At 37.0% G+C, this 21,761-nt stretch overlaps 1 protein-coding gene across 6 annotated transcripts in view; it reads right to left on the reverse strand.

Annotated features, from left to right (window-relative positions):
- Window positions 1–21,761, reverse strand: part of RAPGEF2 (Rap guanine nucleotide exchange factor 2) — a 324,353-nt gene that overhangs the window by 12,061 nt on the left and 290,531 nt on the right. For 2 of the 6 annotated variants that reach the window (XM_036762270.1, XM_036762269.1), the window contains 14 exons: window positions 19,558–19,665; window positions 19,255–19,458; window positions 19,037–19,145; window positions 18,236–18,482; window positions 14,061–14,218; window positions 12,238–12,478; window positions 10,340–10,723; window positions 9,107–9,318; window positions 8,878–9,001; window positions 8,052–8,075; window positions 6,696–6,919; window positions 4,325–4,534; window positions 1,233–1,385; window positions 366–488 (listed from right to left, as the gene is read on the reverse strand). In XM_036762270.1, the coding sequence (XP_036618165.1) occupies window positions 366–488; window positions 1,233–1,385; window positions 4,325–4,534; window positions 6,696–6,919; window positions 8,052–8,075; window positions 8,878–9,001; window positions 9,107–9,318; window positions 10,340–10,723; window positions 12,238–12,478; window positions 14,061–14,218; window positions 18,236–18,482; window positions 19,037–19,145; window positions 19,255–19,458; window positions 19,558–19,665 (2,521 nt within the window). The remainder of the gene's footprint in view (window positions 1–365; window positions 489–1,232; window positions 1,386–4,324; window positions 4,535–6,695; window positions 6,920–8,051; window positions 8,076–8,877; window positions 9,002–9,106; window positions 9,319–10,339; window positions 10,724–12,237; window positions 12,479–14,060; window positions 14,219–18,235; window positions 18,483–19,036; window positions 19,146–19,254; window positions 19,459–19,557; window positions 19,666–21,761) is intronic. The other 4 variants (XM_036762274.1, XM_036762273.1, XM_036762272.1 and 1 more) reach the window with 3 other exon arrangements.

Genomic DNA, 21,761 nt, shown 5'->3' on the forward strand with positions numbered 1-21,761 from the left:
ACCATGTTTCCTCTATCTCTTCGAAACAGAATTTTTCCATCTAATCATTACAATTAGACTTCCAGATTCCTTTTTCAAAAAAAGCACAGGTCTTGATAAGTTTTAAACAATGACTCAATTCCTAAAATGCTCACTTAAATACAATTACACTGAGATCTCAGACTTGGTCTAAATTTTGAAAGCCTTCATGGTATATTCTCCTCAAAAAAAAAAAAAATTGAAACAAGAAAAAAAAAAAGGAAAAAAATTAATTACAGAGAACACTGGCCATTTGAAGGAATTCCCCCATTCTCTTTAAAATGGCTTTCGATTTTGTGAGATGATTCCTGTTATTCCCACCCCACTTTTGGTTCTAGAAACCCCACCTATCCCATAGGTCCGTGGCGCATTGTTATTCCTGTTACTGTTCTCACTTCCAAGAGAAGAGGAGGAACTGGTTAGGTCCGATTGTCTGGAGCCATAAGATCTCAGCTGATTGCCACTGCCACCTAACAACAGGATGAGAAGAGAGTTTAGACACCTATCTGATAGAGACACTAGAGAATGATAACCTGCACAAAAATGCGCAGACGGTTTAACTTCTTGACATCCAAGTACCATCAGGCATGTGTCATTTCCGTGAAACGAATACCAGATTTTATTTTACTTGTTTTCCCTTTCTAAAGGGGACAAACAAGTTTTTTTTTTAGTTTTAGTTTAATGTCCGTATCATTTCAAAAAATGTAGGAGGAGAAAGTGCCCTTGAGGGTTAACTGGCAAAAAAGGATTACCTATTATTCTATCATAGGATAATTTCAAATTATCAAAGATACTCTGTCTCCTTAAAAAAAAATCAAGACCTGAGTTAATATGATGAAAAAGGAAACCAGGAGATATGTAAAATGTTTGTTCTTCAAACCATTCTTCCGCATGAAATGTTTATTAATCCAAATTAACTGTCTGTTTCTGAGAAAATGAAATTTGTCATGTATTGAAAACCAAATAAAACCCTAAAAAATGCACTACTGGTATATTTTTTAAAAATACATGCTTTAAGTTCTTCCTTAATATAATAATCTTGGGGAAGAGGGGGAAACCAATTAGACATCATAGCTAAATTACTAAAGAATAATCTTACAGACTACATGTACAACTTTTAAAAAGTACAAATTATAACTCACAATATCTGAAATGTGTAGCATTTGTTGAATACCATGAAACAACAAAAAACTCAATTCACAACTGAATTCTACCTTTCCTCGGAGAGCTTTGAGGAGAAGTTGGAGGAGAAGAGAGTTGTGAAGATGCATTAGATATCGTATCATCTGCTTGTTTCTTGTGACGTTCCAAACTTCCTTCTTCTGATAAAGAAAGAATTTTCTTTAAAGCTTGTGGAGAGTTAATACCTACAAGACAAGGAAAAACAAACTTGAATTAGGACTACGTTAAATGAATAATTCCAATTTTTAAAGAGTTTTTTAAAAAGACTATTTTCACTTTTTTGTTTTAAGACCATTTATGTGCAATGCTTAAAAAAATAAAATGACCTCTTCAAATGAAATAGCTTAAACTTAATTTTACCAAGTTCTGAAAGCATTATGTGTAGGTCCAAAGTTGCTGTAAAGTTTCCAAAACTAGTGGGCAGTGCCAAAGCACACAGCCCATAAACCTACAAACACTAGTCAAAAACCTCTACAATGATGATGATCGTAATGACAGGCAGCTCCCTGGCCAAGCTCCCACTTTGGAACTCTGGGCTTCTGAGTGATAAGCATTCACATGGCTCCAAACACATCTCCCTGTGCACATTCATGGCATGCTGACTGGTAAATACCCTTCATTACCCTCCCCGCCCCCAACCTGTTTCCTTCCTTCCTTCTTCAGCTCTAAGAACAGTAATCAATTTACACTACCAAAACACTCCTTCTGGCCATCTCTCTCTCTCTCTCTCTCTCTCTCTCTCTCACTGCAGGGGGAAGGCACAGCAATTAGGGTTAAGTGACTTGCCCAAGGTCACACAGCTAGTAAGTGTATCAAATGTCTGAGGTCAAATTTGAACTCAGGTCCTCCTGACTCCAAGGCCAGTGTACCACCTAGCTGCCCCTATCAAACTCTTATGTATGTTAGCTTCCCTATTAGAATATAAACTCCTCGCAGGCATGGACTATCTTGCTTGTTTGTTTTTATATCCTCAGTACTTGGCACACAGTGAATGTATAAATCAATATCTTCTTGGCACACAGTAAATGTCTACTAAATGCTTGATCTATCTATAAATGCCTTTCTATTCCAGATTGCACTTTAAAATGTGCACAATACTTCATCTGAGCCTTTGAGATAGGTATAAAAGTAATACTATCCCCCTTTTTAAGATGTAGAGACTAAGGCTTACAGGGGTTAAGAAACTTGCATGTGGTCACACATTTAATAAATGTCAAAGGTGGGATCTGAGTCCAAGTCTTCTTAACTCCAAGTCTAGTGCAACCTTATGAGTGGCAAATACAAAATCAGAAGCAGCAGCACCAGTTTACATGGTACATTTGTCTTTGTCTATATCATTTGTCTATATTGTTCTCTTTCTGGGAATGTCCTCTCCATTTCATAATACTGCTCCAAATTTGACCCTTCCTTTAAATGTACAGTGAAGGAAGGAGATTGTCATCTGTGAAGGAGAATTTAAAAAAAAAAAACCTGGCCTGTCTGGGGAAAAAAGTTGATGCAGGAGAATGAGAAGGTCAAAGAGGTAAAGGATATGGAAGGACAAATTTATCTAAGACCTTGAATACTAAGTTTAAGAACTGGGACTTCATTCAACAACAGAGTGACATTATTGGGCCTGGAAAATAGTAGATGCTTAATAAATTATTATTAATTGATTTATTAAATAGGGTATGTGGAAACCAGTGTTTAACGAAAGTGGGGGAAAAAAGAACAGACTAACGATAGATACATTCGTTAAAAGCTGGAGTGACTAGTGTTAAGGACTTAGACCATTAATAAACAAAGTGGGAAGGGTAAATCTAAAAACTAGTACAAAGGAAAAAACTGCCAGGACCTGTTGATTTACTAGATATTATAAAGGCAGCTGGAACAATGGAAGCATGTCAGGAAGACCTCGGCTCAAGTCTTGTGTGTTACATACTGGGCACATGAACACAGACAAACATCTAAACCTCTTGTTGTCCCAAGAAACTCACTAAGCCTATAAATTACAGAATAGTCACTGGTATACATAGATAGAAAGAGTTTCCCAAAAACAGATATCTCTTCTCTGGTGAAATCAGAAGTCAACCCATGAAGTATGTTTATAGTTATGGGCAATAAGAAAGTAAGACAAATGATTATACAGAGGGGTGAGGATGAACTAGGAGAAGACAGTGTCATGATAGGAAAAGGAAAATTTCAAGAGGAAAGAGTTGATGAACAGAAAAAAATCAAGCAGAATAAGGATTAAATGTCTATCATTCATGGGATTTAGCTGGAAGGTCAGTGTTGCTCTTCTAAAGAGCAGTTTCATTGAAATGGAAGAAAAGGAGGCCAGATGAAGGGTTAAAGAGTAAATGAGTGTGAGATGTGAAAAAATAAATAAAGCCAAGCTTTCCTTGGACAAGAACAGAGGCATGTGTCTATATATTAAAAATTCAACAGTAAAAAGAGGATTGAACTTGGAGTAACTAGACCTGAATTTAAATCTCAGATTGGCGTCTTGTTACCTGTGTGACCTTGGTTAAGTCACTTCATTTCTGTGGGCCTCAATGTTCTCATTCGTAAAAGGACAAGGTTGTACCAGATGCCTTCCAAGGTCCATTAAAGCTTTAAAACTATGATCCTATAAGGCTAAATTATAATATACATTAATAGGCAAGGCCCAACTTCCTCTTATTATCATATTTTTAAAGTTATTCTAGTTTTAACAGCATCACATCGTTTAATGTATACTTGCTATAAAAGAAAGTCAATTCTTTTTTTTCACCAACACATACCCACACCACACACAGAAGGCTGGGTGGGGGTGGAAAAGTAGGAAGGGGGCAGCTGGGAAGGTGAGAGGAATGACAAATTCCTTTTCAAATGGAAAAACTGAGTAATAATTTTGCTCCTTAATAGCTAAGAGAACGTATTTCACCAACTACAAAATCAAAGTATTTCAGCATTAAAAAATATTCTCCCTTAAACTCCATGAGCTATTGATCAGCAAATGATCACATTAACCTACTGGTAATTGAAATTCAATTAAGAAATCACATCTGGGTTAAATTTTCAGAAATATACAAATTTGCCCAATGCAAGTACAGCATATTTACTATGAAAAAATAAAAAAAAAATCATAGCATGCATGACCTACCAAATGGGGGGAGATCCTTTACAGGTACTTTTTTTCGTGATGGATAGAGAGAAACAGCAGGGACCTGCAATCCTGGGTTTACTTTATGTGGTGGCGGTGGCTGCTGCTGCGCTGATGGCTGTGCTTGTACTTTCTGCTGTGTTCCTGCCCTTGAAGCTACTGGTGATGTGTCAGGTTTGCCAGATTTTTTGTCTCCAGGATTTTTAGGCACTGTGATTTTTACAAATATATTAAAAAAAAAAGAAAAATCAAAGTATTAGTAACTATTTAAAAGATTATTTTAAAAGTACTCACCATTAAAGGGTATATCTAACAGCAGAAATTAAAAAATTTTCATAGATTACACTAGTTTTTATTTCTTTAAATATTATAGTGAGGCAGTGTGGTTTGGAAGCTAGAGAACTGAAGCCAGTGAGACTAAGGGTTTCTTATATATACTAGCTATGTGACCTTAGTACCCTAGGCAATTCCTGAAGAATATAAGTTTCAGTGACCAATAAGATTTCTTACCTAGGAATTCCCTTTACCAATGGGGAAAAAAAAAGGTCCAGTCCCTATCCCTATCTTATCACCAAAGAATGTATTAATTTCATTAATTTTACAAGAAATAAACTATTAGTTCTCAAATAGATTTCTGTAGAAGGCAGTATTTGAACTGAGTCTTGGAGAAAGCCAGGGAAGTTATGAAGGGCAGGTATAGAGAGAGAGCATTTCAAACAATAGGTGGCAGCTAGCGAAAAGATACCAAGTTGGGAGCCAAACAGAATTTAATTTTTGAACCTGCAAGTAATGGGGAACCACTGGGGTTATTGACTAGGAAGAGGTGTTATACAGACAGAGCTATTAGGAAAATAAGTTTGGCAGCTAAATAAGTGGAAGGCAGACTGGAGTGAGGAGAGACTTGACCAGAACCAATCAGGAGGCTACTGTAATAGTATAGATGAAAGAAGATGGGAGCATGGAATAGAGTGGCAGCTATGTGAGAGAAAAAAGGACATATACAAGAAAGGCTAGATGATAGACTAGAAGTGTGGGGGTGAGTGTAAATGAAGATTTAAGGACGATAACCAAGGTTGTAAGTCTAAGTGACGGGTACTTTGGTCCCGTACTACTGCCCTCAACAGTGATAGGAAAGCTGGGAAAAGGGGAGGGTTTTTGTTTTGCGTATGTTGACTGACAAAGAAATACAATTCCTTTTTCACCACAGGAAGGCACAGGACTATGCTGTTAAACATTTATCACCTGTTTCTCCAGAAAGAAAAAAAGTAGACATAACACACTTTTAATGTGACTCTTCATAATTAATATTTTTCTCCAAGACAATCAAGAAAATAAATCAGGCCCTGATGTGTAGCATCTGCAAATTCCTCAAGTATAAATGTGTACACTGAAAATATGACAGCTGGTTCTCAAGATATTGTATGAGTGGGCTCCAGCACACTCCAGGGTCAGGAAGAGGCATACCACGGCAGATACTATCGATCTGGTAGTTTGTTCTATTCAATTGTACATTGTTAAAAGGGAGGATTCTAGGGGGTAATAGTGGGAAGTGACAATAATATGAAACTCGTTAAAATGTTTTTTAAAATAATCCTTAGCAAATAGAAAAAAAATTGAGTTTGTGATTGAATTACCAAAGAGAAAAAAAAAATCTGTCTCCCACAGGAAAACTTTGACACATTTTCAGAAAACATAGCACACAATTTCTTCTAATAATGGTGCCTAATTATTTTTAACATATGATAATACTTAGTGAAGTTCAACAAATAGTACTATTTTCAATTTATAAGTAACTAATTTATCTAGGCAGGCATGGAACAGAGAATGCTAATTACATTAATTATACTACCAGAATATGTGTTGGCAGTGAGTGAGATGACAAGCACATTGTGTATCCCAATTGACTTTTGGTAGTTGTTTGAATGTCTGGACTGATTAAACTAACTGATTAAACTGATTTAAACTACCTAAATTAAGTCTGAGCCAAATTTTATATAAAATTCTCCAAGCCAGACTTTTTTGGGGGCCAGGGGGAGGGCAATTAGGGTTAAGGGACTTGTGCAAAGTCACACAGCTAGTTAAGTGTATGAGGCTGAATTTGAACTCAGGTCCTGCCGACTCCGGGGCTGGTCCTATATCCACTGCACCACCTAGCTGCCCCAACATCTTTTACCTTATATCAATTTAGTCATGAATAAACAAAAATCAAGATTCAATAACAGCGTTTTCTGTTTTTCTTTTTAAACCTTTTGTTGCCTGAAGTTCAATTTTGCTTCCCAGTCACTTAATGCCTACGAGGGTGCAAACACACTTTCATAGATTCCCAAATTTATTCTTTCCTGCAGCCTCCCTGACAGGAAAAACAACTCACAGGTATTGGTTGCTGGCTCACACTGCAATGACAATGTTTGAAGACTCTCCTCATCCATTTCTAGATCCAAGTTGGACAGGTACTGTTTCACCTTGCGAGCCATTTGGGCATCTTCATAAAGTTTTTTGGCATTGAGAAAGGAACTCCGGCGCACACGCTTTTTGTGTCCACCAGTCTGCGCAACATCAAGCACTGCTGCATTTGTACTACCTTGACTGAGAGATCTGGAAAAGATGGAGAAAAGAGAATGCAGTTCACTCTAGAACAAGGTTCCTTGAGTTAATAAGAAACATGCCAAAGGCTGCATGGATGTAAATCTATATTGAAAAGCTTACATGCCTCATTCCATTAAGACAAAGAGCAAAAAAAACCCAAAAAGGGTAGATGGATAAGGGTAAAGAAAATAAACTGATAGGGCTAAAAATAATTACAACTGCATAATTATAAAAATAATTACAACTGCACCTATTCTGCTCCAACTAGGCAAATTCTAATTCAGACATCTGTCTAGAAGAGAATTCAAACTAGCTCTTTTGTATAAGCCAACAGGGAATAAGTGTCTCCAAAAACTTATGTTTTTAACCTTTTTTATTTAAAAATTTTTTTAAAAAATTAAACTTATGCAGTTTAAAAATTGATGGGTCTTTTAAAAAAGCTTTCTATAGCTAATAAAAATGTAAATTTTAGAAGTTCAAACAGAATTTAAATAAAAGTAGCTATGATAACAAATTACTGAATTTTTTCTTATTTTGGGGGGGTTGGACATGGTAAGTTTTTGTAAGTAATGCAATCAATAAGTTAATATGAGTACAAGAGTCATGCAAACTTGAACATATGTATGAAAACTACTTGGCACATGAATTGTTAAGAATAAAATTTTAAAAGAATTGATTTATAGAACGAAAATAGTAGTTAGTTGAGCTGTAAAAAAATGTTAAGTTTTTAACATCTAGAGGTCAATCTTATATGTATTCATTTCTAAATACAGTAAAAGAAATAAGAATTTCAGTGGTAAAATTTTCCTTTTCCCCTACACCCCCACATTTAGATTATTCTAAGGCATACCAATTATATTAGGATCAAGCCAATCTGGATGCTTTTAAGTATGTCTGCCCTATTTCTTCTCTAAGTAATTGTTAATTATTTCACAGCTCTCATGTTCATGACCTCAAAAAGCAAAAGCCCCAATGGATTAAATGATGTCAGTATGTCATCTAACATTCTGCCAGAGCAAGAGGGTTAACAAAAGAAAAAAAAATGCTAAAGCATCAGAAAAAACAAATAGCAGACAGAAAAAAACAATGCAAATGGATAGAGTAGGATGTACATCTGTGGGCGTTGTCACCAACCACTTACCCCAAACTCCTCCATTTCTTCTTCCTGTAAGTGAGAGCCATGAAGATTGAAGCATGTGTATAGAAAGAGAGACAGAGAAAGATCACAAGCTCAGAAAGAAGGGATTAGACCTCAGGACAAGCAAGTGTACTAGAAGCCCACAAACAGTAACAGCATCATCTCAGACATACAACTTAACCAAAAGTTATTTTGGTCTCAACAGCAGGTGTACCAGAATGATACCATGTGGAAAAACTACAGCAGAGTTCTTATACTCTTCTAAAAGAAGAAAAACTGTGTCTTTCCAGAGAGATTAGATTTAAATGCCATCACTGAAATCTCGGTCATATCATTTAAATTTTCAAACAAAGACAAAAACCAGTTAAATTGACTTTTTTTTAAAAACAAAGCAAACAATTTGGTCGGATTGAAAATGTTCATCAGGTTATGTGTAGAGCCACATCATCATCATTTAGGTGACTTGGATTTTTCAATCTACAAACCAATCTTTGAAGTTAGATCTAAGACCATTGAACTACAGACTAATGTACATTATAAGACATTGGCTAAAAAGGCCTCAATATTTAAAGACAAGAGACAATAAAATAAAAAGAAAAATGATGATGGCAATGATAAGATGCCCTTTAATTACTGTCAAAAGTGTGCTTGATGCTATTTCAGACATTTTATTCTTTAAAGGTCTTTATGTTAGGGGTATACCAGTTCCAATACAGTTTGCATTAAAAGGCAGATAGGACACAATGTTCATAGTATTTTTTTCTGAGTTTAATTTAAAGGCTGAAAAATCTTGAAGGTATAATTTATGCTATTAAGGGTGAAAACATACCTAGTTCTAAACATCAGAGCTGGATCCATGTTTACTGAAGCCATTCGACCAACGTGGCGAATTTCTTTTGCAATCATTCTCAGTTTTTCAAAATTAACCAAGCCATCCACTTTTGAATCATTTCCTGTAGTTAAGGGGGGAAAAAAGGGAAATCAGGATGGTGTTTGCTTCTAAACTCCCCACAAGAAGAAGAAGAAAAAAATACCCAACTCTGAGATTTCCAATTTACCTTCATGAAGGAATGTAAGATCTTTCTTGATTACAGGGAATAGGGGGATTATGGGAGGCTGCAGGTTTTGGCTGTTTAGGACATTGCGATATTTTGCCATGTTTCTAGAGGGATCAAACAGGTCCTGGAGATCCTGAAATAACTTTTCATATTTGCTAGGAAGTTTTTCCCAAGTAGTCCGAAGTCTTGCTACCGGTGCCAGGTTCAGGCCACTGGGAGACAAGTGACAAGGTGAATTAGATGACACTACAGAATGACTATGCACATCATATGAAGTATACAAAGACAGAGATAGAGAGATATAGCATATTAAATATATGTCAAGCAACCACAACCACGTGGGTATACGGGTACTAGTAAGTGCAGGCAAACCCTCCACCCCTCCAAGATGTAGAAGACTGCCTTATGAATGGCTGTGGCCAAAAAAGATTAAAAAAATCATCACCTTTTGGCCAATTTTCTGGGGATGAAGTTTCTCCAACTTAGTTGTACACAGAGTGCCTTGACATATTCTAATTTGGAAATAACAACTCATATTGCTGTAAAATTTTAACATTTACCAAGCACTGGCCTCACATCAGCCCTGCAAAGAAGGTAGTGGAGATATCATTATCCCTGTTGTATAAATGAAGAGACTAAGGCTCAGTGGTGAAATGACCTTTTTAGGCTCACACAGGCAATAAGAGTTGGAGTAGGGATTTCCACTATTAACCCCATGTCCAGCACTCACTCTATGACATCACCCTGCTCATGTTTCATGGCTCCAAGAACCCAGGGCTACCTCCATGGCACTTTAAGACATAGCAGTAGGAGTTCAGGTGAAGTAAAATATAACAATGCCAATGAATATTTGTAGTAAAATTGATCACAATCTATATAGTAAATGAAATATCAATAATGATGATGATCTCAGAAATAATGTGCTGACACAAAATACCTGTAATTTAGTCAGTTCTAGAGTATGCGAATTTTTCTACTTAGAAGATCTTGAATATATTACATCATTTCGCTTTCTGTTTTCTTATAGGTCTTCAAAGCCTAAATCTGTCTTAATAAGATCATAGGCCAGAGAAAGGGTTGACCAGTAGTTGTTATTCAATTCGCCAATCAAACCAGTGAAGCTGTACCGCAAATATTCTTTCAGACACTTCTTAATCTTTAGTTTGATAATTAGACTGAATTTGTAAACTAGATTGAATCTGAAGACAGACAAAATAACTTTCATCCTCTTACCTGATGATTGCAAACATTGAGTTAAAATTCTTGCATTCCCTACAGTGTAATGCTATCTTGATGAAATGTTTAATCGTCTTCATCCTCTTTAGCTGGTTGGTCTCTCGCAGGATTTCAGATGCCACCCAAAATGTTTCCTGGTTAATAACTTCCTCAAATTTTTTCAGGTTTACACAGCTTGTCTTTGATTTGAGCTTAAACAAATCATCAATGTATTCCGTGGGTTCAATGTTACGAAAAAGTTCAAAATTTCGCATAGAAAGTTGTGTAGCGACTTCAACAGTGCTGAGCTGCAAGAGGGAAATCTGACTTTCTCGCAACAACTCCTGAGCATCTTCATCTGAACAAAGTGTTTCTGTCTCCATGTTGTTTTTCAGATAATACCTATGTGAAATAAAACAACAATGGAAAGAATAACTCACTATTTTATGAAAGGACTCCCATGAAAATTCATCCGGGACTCTTGACAATACATTCCAACTCCAGGAGTAAATATGCCAGTTTTCTCACCCAACAGATAATGATGCCACATAGACACTGGCAACAATTTTCAACAAATAAATCAAATTGAATTTGCTTTTTAAATGACAGTAATTACCTCCTTTGCCCCATTTCTTTCTCCTTCCTTTACTTAATTTCCTCTATTACCTTCTCTCCTAATGTAATCGAAAGTTATTCTCATTCAAATGATCCAAGGTTAAGGGCTCTGGGAAAGGAGGCAGGAAAGCTTTTGAAGTGGATCTCCCTGGGCCTCATTCTAGTTTTCTCAGCTGGAAAGAATGTTCTGACCATAGGGCAGTAAACAAGATTTAAAGCACTTATTTTTTTTTTGCCTTTGCATCCAAAGTAGGAGGCATTTTGGCAACAGGATTGTCTCCATTGTTTACCCTTTTCTCAACCTATGAATGAAAAGTGAAACTAGGATCTCCAAGGAGTTTTATGCAGCGGGGCAGGTAATTATCATCCCTATCTCAAAGACCAAAATCTTCCTATGTGACAGGAGGCAAAATTCAATATGAGGGAATTTCACCTGAGATGAACTCAGGCTTATTTTATTTTACTGAAATACCAAGCATCTTATATCTTGCCCCTATAGTATAGATCTTCAAGGACAAGAAAATATCAACGCTTCAGTGGTCAATTTGATAACAACCCTGTAATGAAGGTGCAGCAAATTATTATTGCACCAATTAAAGTAATGTATATAAAGCCTTCTGTAAACTATAAGGGGCTACACCAAAGGTCAAGGATTGTTATGATCATCCCCATTATAAAGGTGTGAAAACTGAGGCTCACGTTAATTACATAACTAATTACTGATAAAGCAAGAACTAAAGATTTCTAACTTCTAGAAATTCTTTTCACTCAGTCCTGCTACTGTCTTTATATAAATTTGGTTGCAGGCTTACTTCAGCAATGGCAGGGTTAACATGTCATATTTTTTTGAAAAATGAAACTTATTCATGGGTTTCATGGATTTATAAGACAGAAGTTTTCCCAGGGCACTTTCCCTAAAGAGAATAGGTAGATATGGAATATTGGGTACCCTTCTTAGATTACATATTGAAATCAGCCTTGCCATTTGCACATTTTCCCAGGTCAAGCAATTATTTATGTCAAAAGAACACTGTAAATGTGCAATCAATTTATTTTATTAGTTATGAAACAATTCCTGGGTGAGGAAGGCTGTTTTAAAAAAAAATAAGGGAAAAGGCTGGTAAATGTACACATTCATAAGACTATTTCACTATAGTCACCCCTCTGAAAACTGGAAGGGGAGGGAATTATAGTGGAACCATGGATGATTACTCTAAGTCATTTTGGAGCAAGTGAAGCAATTTAAACATAAACCATCAGTGGAAAAAAAAATGGATGCCATGTGTTCTAAGGTTATCTACCTTCCACTCAGTTGTATCCGATCAGCCAGTTTGGAAAGCTGATCTGGGAGTCTTCTTTGTTTAATTACTCCCTCAGGAGTAACAGAGACCTCACACAAGGAGTATTGATCAGGTGTGGCAGTCACAGCAAATTCCCTGATGGCCTGAATGACCACTTCTTTTGCTGTCGTGTCCTTGCTGATCATGATGTAGCGGCTCTGCTGGTCTGCCTTAAAAACCCTTAAAACTTGATCTGGCAAATCTAAAGGCAAAAAAAAAAAAAAAAAAAGAAGTCACACATGAAAACCACAGGATCAGGAAACACAGGGATACAATTTGAAGCCAACCTGAACCCTTGACTATGATCAATAATGGCATACCTTTTTTCTTCTTCCCTCAACCAGTGTTTCCCCAAAGTCATGGCTTGATCTATATACATATGAAAGATACACAAGTTCGAAATCTTTCTCTTAAATATGTGCCAATGACCTTAGGCAGGAAGACACACTTTGAATCAGTCAAGTCATTCAAGGAAAGGATGAAATTGTGCTTCAGTGAGTCTGGCAAGGGATTGGAAATGGGGCTATCACTTCATTATCAAAAGATAAACGGTGATAAGATAAATGTAAGTTTGGCCCAGACAACTTAACTCATCATACTGAGAACAAATATCTAAACTACAAATCTCTCTCAAATTCGTTTTTCGCAATATGTTCTACAATCTAATTTATTTTACTTGATTCTATTCAATATATAATTAATACATCTACTATATGCTGAGCACTATGGTAGACTCTGAGGTGATAAAGATGAAGCAAGATACGGTCTCTCTCTGTCTCCCAGAAGCTTATGGTCTAACAGGGAAGATAAAACAAATACAAATAAAATAAATATTGGTACATAAAAGAGGTCTGACCAGAATTATAGGGGAGATTTAAAAAGGTAGATTTGTAGACCGAGAAGGGATTATCAAGACAGGCTAACCACTGGTGGTAGTGGTTGGGGGAGGTGGTGGTTTGGAGAGGTTGAGAGAAGACATATGAAATTGTAATTCTATTGTATTATATGCAATTTTAAAACATTATTATTTTGAGAAGGGGGCCATAGGTTTCACCAGACTGCCAAAGGAGTCCAAGACACGAAACGGGTTAAACACCCTTGATCTAAAGGTTTGTAATAGACATTGAGAAAGTCATCAACCATAAAGGTAATGTTAGCCTAGTTATCTGGAAATTTTTAAAAAATTCATTAAAAATAAATTCAAATACTTTCTAATACATCAGATTAAATATTATTACTGAATAACCACATATGCCTTTAAAAATTTAAATCCATACATGAGTGAATGGTTAAGAATTAGTGTGAAATCTATAAAGGCACAATATTTAATGTTTTAGAAAGGGCAGAAAGTGATATTTTTACTATAGTACCTCTGTGGTCCTCATAAAGAAAGAGAAGTTCAATGTCACCAACAAGGTTAAACATAATGCAATGGAGCCCATCCACGTGCTCTGCATTTTTAATGCTTTGTCAAATGAATGAATCCTGCCAATTTCCAAACTCCTTCCCTAAAACTTTTTGGATGACTAACCTATAGTTTATATATCTTTTCATACTCTTGAACAACTAGACAGTATGTAAGGAAGGGGTTCTTAATAATAGCAACATAAAGGTATTTAAAATTTAATTTGGAAAAAAATAGATATACGATATCCATCTGCTTAGGGGATTTTCTGAAAGGGCTGAATTCTCCTATATGCTAATAGACAAAAGTTGCTTTTATAAAAATAAAAGATAGAGAGCACAGATAGAAAGAAACAAAAGGTAAAGAATTTGGTGCTCACCTGGAGTAGTATTGAAATCTAAAATGCGGTGATGTGACTGTAATAAATCAGGATTACTAGATGATAAGGTTCCACTGACAGGTAATGCTGTTGGGATGTGCTTTGTCTGCCTTAATCCTACAATGCTGTCGTCTTGAGACTGGCCAATTCCAATATCACTGAGCAAGGAATAAAATAGCAAATGGTACATCAGCAGTTCAAAATGCTGTCAGTTTTTATGAGCTATCCAGACACATAATACCCACATCTCAGAACCTGAACAATAAAAAAAATCTATTTGTAACGAACACACACATTTCATATGCTGGGTACTTCTAATACTTAGACACAACAGAATTTGCTATTTTTCACCTGCATGACACAATGATTCTCTAAGGCTGAATTCTTCACAACCAGACACACGCACATACACACACACACACGCACACACACACTCAAAATTGGTGTTCAATAATGTTATTATCCCTGTAACAATGAATACTACTAGAAAATGACCAGTATTGATGGCAAGTTTCTCAGAATGGCATAACAGTCAAGAAAAGATATGGTTTGGTGACTGAAACAGATTTGTGGAAAAAATTCATTAGGAATATCTGTTCAGTTTCAACTGGCAAATAAAATACTTCTAAAAATTTTAATTACTATTTAATGTCCTAGGGAAAAATATGTATGAGTACCTCCATTTTTTAAAGACTTTGGCCAGTTCCAGATAACTATGGAAGGAAGGATGGCACTGCATAGTTTTTTTTATTTGGGACACATTCTCAAAAGTAGTAATAATAGCACTGGATTCATAGGTAATTAGTAACATCTCTTATAGATTTTTTCATGAATGTTTGGAAATTAGGAAGAACTAAGTAATGTAAACAAAAGACTCCTGACAAAATGATAAATATTATTTTGCATGTAGTAAGTTGCCAAATATCATGTGACATGGCCACACCTGCCATTGACGTCTGTTCCATTAAAAAAATAACCAGCAGAAGAATGAGTACTACATATTTTAAGGGAAATGGAAAGTTATAGAAAAGGTGTTCTAACATAAAATACACTGGGGAAGACTATAACAAATAAATTGTTAACTTGATGTTATCATTTCTAAAGAAGTAATTTTTTTTTAAATGTTAGTTCTTTCTCATGATGGAAAATGTTATCCACATCAAGAAAAAGAACTGATGGAGTCTAAATGCAGATCAAAGCATACAATTTTCGCTTTCTTTCTTTTTATCTCGTTTTTCCCCCCTTTTGGTCAGTTTCCTCTTTTACCACATGACTAATATAGAAATGTTTTATGTGACTACCTACACACACACACACACACACACACACACACACACACACCCCTTTATCAAACTGCTTTTAGGGAGGGAGAAAAATGTGGAACTCAAAAATTTTTTTAAATGAATGTTAAAAATTGTCTTTATATGTAATTGGAAAAAATAAAATACTATTTAAATTAAATGTTAAAGTCATTGTCACTTCATTAGATGGTCAGTAGCAAAATTTCTCTTTAGGCATCTAAAGCTACAAATAGGAAGAAAAAGATAAATAAATTCCTCCTACAAATTTTTTTTAAAGTCAAAATGCCTTAAAATAAATGGACATAACAACAGAATTTCATTCAACAACTCATAACTCTTCTCTACTAGAATTTATATAAAAATGATACAGAATAGTGGCTATTATTATCCTAATCACAAAGCGGTATGTGAAAATAGTTATGGAGCTAACATGGGACTTATATTCGATTCAATAATCATTTAAGCATCAACTATGTGTTGGTCACTGTGATAAACATGGGGGAGAAACAGAGAGGTAAAAGACAACGGCTGTTCTAGATAAACTCACAATCTAATGGGAGAGACAAGCAAACAAATATGTACAACAATAAACAAGCTATATACAAGATAAAAGGAAATAATTAACAAAGGAAAGGCAGTAGAATAAGAGAAATTGGGAAAGAATTGCTATAGACTATGGGATTTTAGCTGAGACTCTAAGGAAGCTAGGGAAATCAGGAGGTAGAGATGAGGAAGTAGAGCATTTACAAGGAATTGAGAACAGCCAGAGAAAATGCTCAAAGCAAAGAGATCTAACGTTCTGGACCAGCAAAGAAGCCAGTGTCATTGGTTCAGATATTGGGGGCGTGAGGGAGAGATAGGGGTAAGGTGTAAGAAGACTGGAAATATGGGGGAAGGCTAGATTTTGAAGAGCTTTAAACCCCAAAGACAGGATTTGGTATTTGATACTGGAAGTGGGTGATAGGATGCCCCTGGAGGTTATTTTTAATTTTTTCCAATTACATGTAAAGATGATTTTTCAACATTCATATTTTATAAGATTTTGGGTTCCAAATTTTTCTTCCTCCTCTCCCCAAGACAGAAAGCAATTTCATATAGGTTATTTGTGTCACTGTCGTTATTTGTCCTTCATTCTCGAAGAGGACCATGACATCAGGAAGGCGATGTCATGACTTGCAAGTGAATTGGATTTAAGTGCGAGAGAGGGCTGTGCAAAGTCACCAGCCTCACTCTCTCCTCTGGAGCCTTTCTGAGTACTCAGTATTGCTAACACAGAGTACCAAGGAATGAACAAACACAAGAAAGTAGAGCTAAGACCCACACCAAAAACACTATGACTGGATGGTTAGCAAAGTTGGAGGAAAAGGGTATTCTGATGGGCTGATCACAGGTACAATGGCCAGCCTTCCATGTAAAATACAAAAGTTCACAGCTACCTGTTACTTTGCAATAAAACACTTTCTTCACTATAACCCTGTGAGGTCATCATGCCTGTTTTTTAGAGTTTTGGAGCTTGGACCAGGACACAGGACTTTTGACTCTTAAGTTCAACCTAATACTGATAAGAGATAGATGGGACACAAAGAAAAAAGGGGAGGTGGGGGGGGGAAAGCAGAGAAGAAGACAAGAACATAAAGTGGCAGTGGTCATCTGGAGCAATTAGAAGAGGCAACCAACAATATCCAGGGACAGTACAGAAGATCAGAGCCCAGAAGGTAGAGACACAGTAGAGACCAGTGTGAAGGAAGCAGGGTAGAAAGAAGCAGCAGCAAAGAGGAACCCTTCCCACAAACATCTGCTGCTCAGCCAGCTGTCGCAATTGTTCCATCTGCTGCTTTGTGGTTTTTAAAGATAACAGGAAGAACTAGATCACAAAGGAGATGGTTCAAATCCACAGCACTGCCCCTGAGAACCAGTGTATTTTCTGGGTTACCCCGGAAGGCATGTGACAGCTGTACTGTGTTGGGGTGGAGGGGGAAGGGTCACAATGGGGGAGGGGGTGTGTGATAAAAAGAAGAGGGAATAACACTGGTGGTGAGTGGCGGGGGGGGGGGGGGGGGGAGTTGGGGAAACAGGGAGATCAGACAGAAAGCTACACCTCAATGCAATGCCTTTACAAGTTACACCACAAAACAGTATATGCATAATATATTTTAGAATATTTCCATTAAAAGGGAGGGAAGGATATAAGTATTTATATAGCACCTACTATGTGTCAGGCACCGTGCTAAGAGCTTTACAAATATTATATCTTGATCCTTACGACAATCCTGGAAAGCAGTTGATATTATTATCCCCATTTTACATTGTGGAAACCGAGGCAGACAGAGGTTAAGCAACTTGTCCAGGGTCACACAGCTAGCCATTAAGTATTTGAGTCGGATTTGAACTCAGGTCTTCCTGATTTCAAGCCTAGTGGTCTCTATCTACTGTGCCACCTAAAAGCCTCAAAAGTTAAAATTAAGCACTCTAGCACTTAAAGGACACTTTAAAATTCATTCTGATCTTGAGGTTAAGTGATTTGCCCAAAAGTCTCACAGCCTGTATTAATATCAGGTGGGACTTGAAACCAGGTCTTCCTGTCTCCCAGGCCAGCCCCGTAGTCAGCAGACCAAGCTGTCTTTCTAGTCACACTTAACTTTAGAAAAAAGGCACATGGGTAGAATAACTGGGGGCAGAAATCAAATTATTTTCCTTATATCTCTATCAAGACAGTGGATGTCTCAGAGAGGAGATCTGGCAATGTACCAGCTCCATTCATGGGCACACTAAGAATGCACCCATGTGTCCACAAAACTATTTCGAAGCTGTTCCATGGTTCCTAAAACACATTAAAGTATCATTTATGCAGAAGATGAAAACCCTGGCACTTACTTATATGGTTTCTGTGGCAAGATACTGATGCGGGTCTTGTCAAGTATCTTTTTTAGCTTGTTCCTTCCTCCAACGGTGTTGGCTTTGCTTTTCTTATTTACTTTTTCAAGTCCCATCACCTGTTCCACGTCTACCGCAAGATCTGGGATGGAGTAGCGACTAGCCTTTTTAATGTCTCCGATCTTAGGGAGATGTGGGGCACCATTTCTCTTCTCCTCTGATAATCTTGTTAAAAGTTCTTTAAACACTGTATTGAAAGAAACAAAACCCAAACCACAAAAATTGTAAAATCTCAACAGTCCTGCTGCCCAACCCCATTGGGAAAATGCAACATGTCTGGGGAAGATGGTACACAAAAAATGGGCAGAGAGCAGCGACTTGGTGGAAGACGATTCCATCCTTGTGAAGGGGTAAAATGAATGCTGTCCAGGGCTATGCTCCCCTCCCCAGGCTAATACTGTCTGGTGCTATGCCCCTCTCCCTCAGTATTACACTATGTAGGAGCCTCAAGGTTTGTGACCACTTAGCCTCTAACATAAGGGCAGCACACCTTCAACATTCCTTAGGGGAAAAAAATGTATACTCTTGCCATCTCTAAGTCAATAGACTTGTATTTTCATACCCAGTTCATTCAACATATTCCATATGCCTTTTGCCTGTTTTTTAAAAGTAAAGCCCTAAGAAATGTTAAGCACAAATGCCATATAATAATTGAAATCATTACAGTGTCTAAAGAAATCTTTTTTAAAAATGGATCCCTTCAAACACAAGGAAGGAAAAGTGGGTATCTGGAACACTTACCAAATAAGTTGGTTTTCACAGTGATAGATAAATGTGTATTATTTCTCAGAATTTCCATGGCTTTTGCAAGCTGAATGTTTTCAAAATTTTGACCATTTACCTCTAAAATCTGAAAATAAAATTACAAAATGTATCAAGTCAATGACCCTATGAACAAATATATTAGGGGAAAAGGGGTGCTGCTATTTAATCCAAAGTTGGGGTTCATTTTAACATACCTGGTCCCCACGCTTCAAGCCTGCTTCTGTTGCTTTGCTACCTGAATCCACACTATCCACAAAGATACCAAATCCCTTCTCAGAACCTCCAAGCAAAATGAAAGGTAAAGGAGCTTCCCGTGAAGGCTTTGTGAGTGTCATCAATCTCCGCTTAGCTTTAGCTGCACATGCAATATTCAATAGCCTCAGATGTCCACCCATTTTCTGCAAGAGTTCAAAAGGGGTTGCATAAATATAAAGAGATTACTATGCTGGCAAAAATGAATACTTGAAACACAGCCATGGGAAAATCATTCATCTTACCTCTCTCTCCAAATTGTTTTCAAACTCCTCTAGAAATCGAGTCATGGCAGGGTCCCCTTCAAAGTCATTGAAGTGATTATTCACCCACAACAACACTACCCGTGTAACCTGTAAGTCAATTTATGCTTAAGTAAGTAATATTTAACAATATTTTCCAGAAAAGTCTCCAGATGCATTTTAAATTCAAAATTTAGAAGTGTACCCCCCAAAAAATCCCACAAAAATTCCTATGTTCAGAAAGAGAGTATTTCTTTCTAAGAACCACATTTTCATGGAGTAAATGGCTTGCCAATTGTTTTCCATAGGGAAGCCTCTAAGTGAAGATGATGGAGCGGTCCTGGGGAGAAAGAATAGATGAAAGATTGCCAGAGAGGGACACTGCTCTGATTACCTCCCTTCCTTCTTCATGGTCTTGATCCCACTATGGTTGACTAGTTCAACCATATACCCTCAGCTACTCGTGAATCCCTCCTGCATACCCCAATGACCCTTTTGTGTAACATAACCTTGGGTACCCTCCTTTTCACCTAGCCTTTTCCATTCCCACTCAGGAGCTGGTCAATGCTCCTGGGCACAGTTTCATAGTACGTTCACGGCAAATATATGTTATCTAATCCCAATTAAACTCTAGTTGTTGTATTTTGATTCATTTATTCTTCCCTGAGCAACTGTTCTACATTCTTCAGGGCAGTGGCTAGTCCAAACTTTCTTCTCTCCAGATATTCCTGCGCTGCTTTGCCTCTCTTTCCATCTTCTTCTTCCTCAATGAAGGACCTCACCTTCTACCATACTGCTCACATAGAGACTGTCTGAGACAGGTTCTCTGTCTAAACAACCCCAAATTCCACTCTTTTTTTTTATCTTTCATTCTTTCCTCCTGGCCAAGGGTAACCACTCTACTTTTGTTCTTGATCTAGCATCCTAGTAGTCTGGCATCAACATCACTACCACCACCCATCACTGCCAATCACCACCAACCACCACCACCATGATGATGACCCTTTTATAAAGACCCTTTATACAGTGCTTTATGGTTTGAAAGGCACTTTACAAATATTCTTGTTTTATCTCCACACCCTGGGAGATAGTTGCTATTATTATCTGCATTTGACAGAAAAGTAAATTGAGGCAGACAGAGGTTAAGTGACTTGCCCTGGGTCACACTGCTAGTAAGTGTCTGAGACAAGATTTGAATTCAGGTCTACTTGGCTTGAGGTCCAGTGCTTTCTCCACTGTACCACCTAGCTGGCCTGAAATATTTCTTTCTCCTCTTCAATGTTACATTAATCATTGGCCCCTCTGCTATCTATAAAACATGTCCACATCTCTCTTGTTCTCAAAAAGAAATGTTCACTTGACCTTGGCATTCCCTAAAACTATGACCCCATACTGATCTCTTCTCCCATCCTTCTCTCCCAACTCACTTCTCAGTCCTTTGCAATCTAACTTCTGACCACACCACTTGAAAAAGGGGAGAGAGCAGGCTCTCTCTAAAATTACCAGATATTCTCTTAATGCTAATGTTCTTTTCTTAGTCCTGAGTTCAGTTAATGAATTTTAATTTAACTTGATTAAGTATGAGACTACATATTTGACAAATACATAGGGCTTCCAAATGTAATCTCTACAAACTGCTCTTCAAAATTAAATTAAAAAGTGTTTGTACTATAGATTATTGTATATAATGTGATATTCTAAAGCAGGGGTTCTTAACCTGGGTACCATGAACTTTTTGTGTATTTGTGTGTGTCACACACACACACCCACACACAGAGCTAACCAGAAAATCAAGGGCAAAGATACACACACACACACACACACACACATTTTATTTTATACGTTCAAGAATGCCTTTCTGTAAAAGGGTTCATATGTTACCCCAGAATGCCAAAGACATCCATGATGACAAAAAAAAATAGTTAATTGCCCCTGTTCTAAAATGTTACAGATTTGACTGTCTCCTAAAGTTTAGCTGTTTTCCATCATAATTATATTCATGCCATTTGTGGTTACAAAATCACCCACAAACTAGGAATGTACATTTTTGATAAAGTTTATCTCAGAGATCCATCTAAAGTAAACTGGCATAAGAAACACAGAGAGAGAGAGAGAGAGAGAGAGAGAGAGAGAGAGAGAGAGAGAGAGAGAGATTCTTTTACTTAAATATTTGGTAGTTACAAGTTGATATAAAAATTGTTTTCCAA

Source organism: Trichosurus vulpecula, chromosome 6 (genome assembly GCF_011100635.1).
Source record: "Trichosurus vulpecula isolate mTriVul1 chromosome 6, mTriVul1.pri, whole genome shotgun sequence".
Taxonomy (NCBI): Eukaryota; Metazoa; Chordata; class Mammalia; order Diprotodontia; family Phalangeridae; genus Trichosurus; species Trichosurus vulpecula.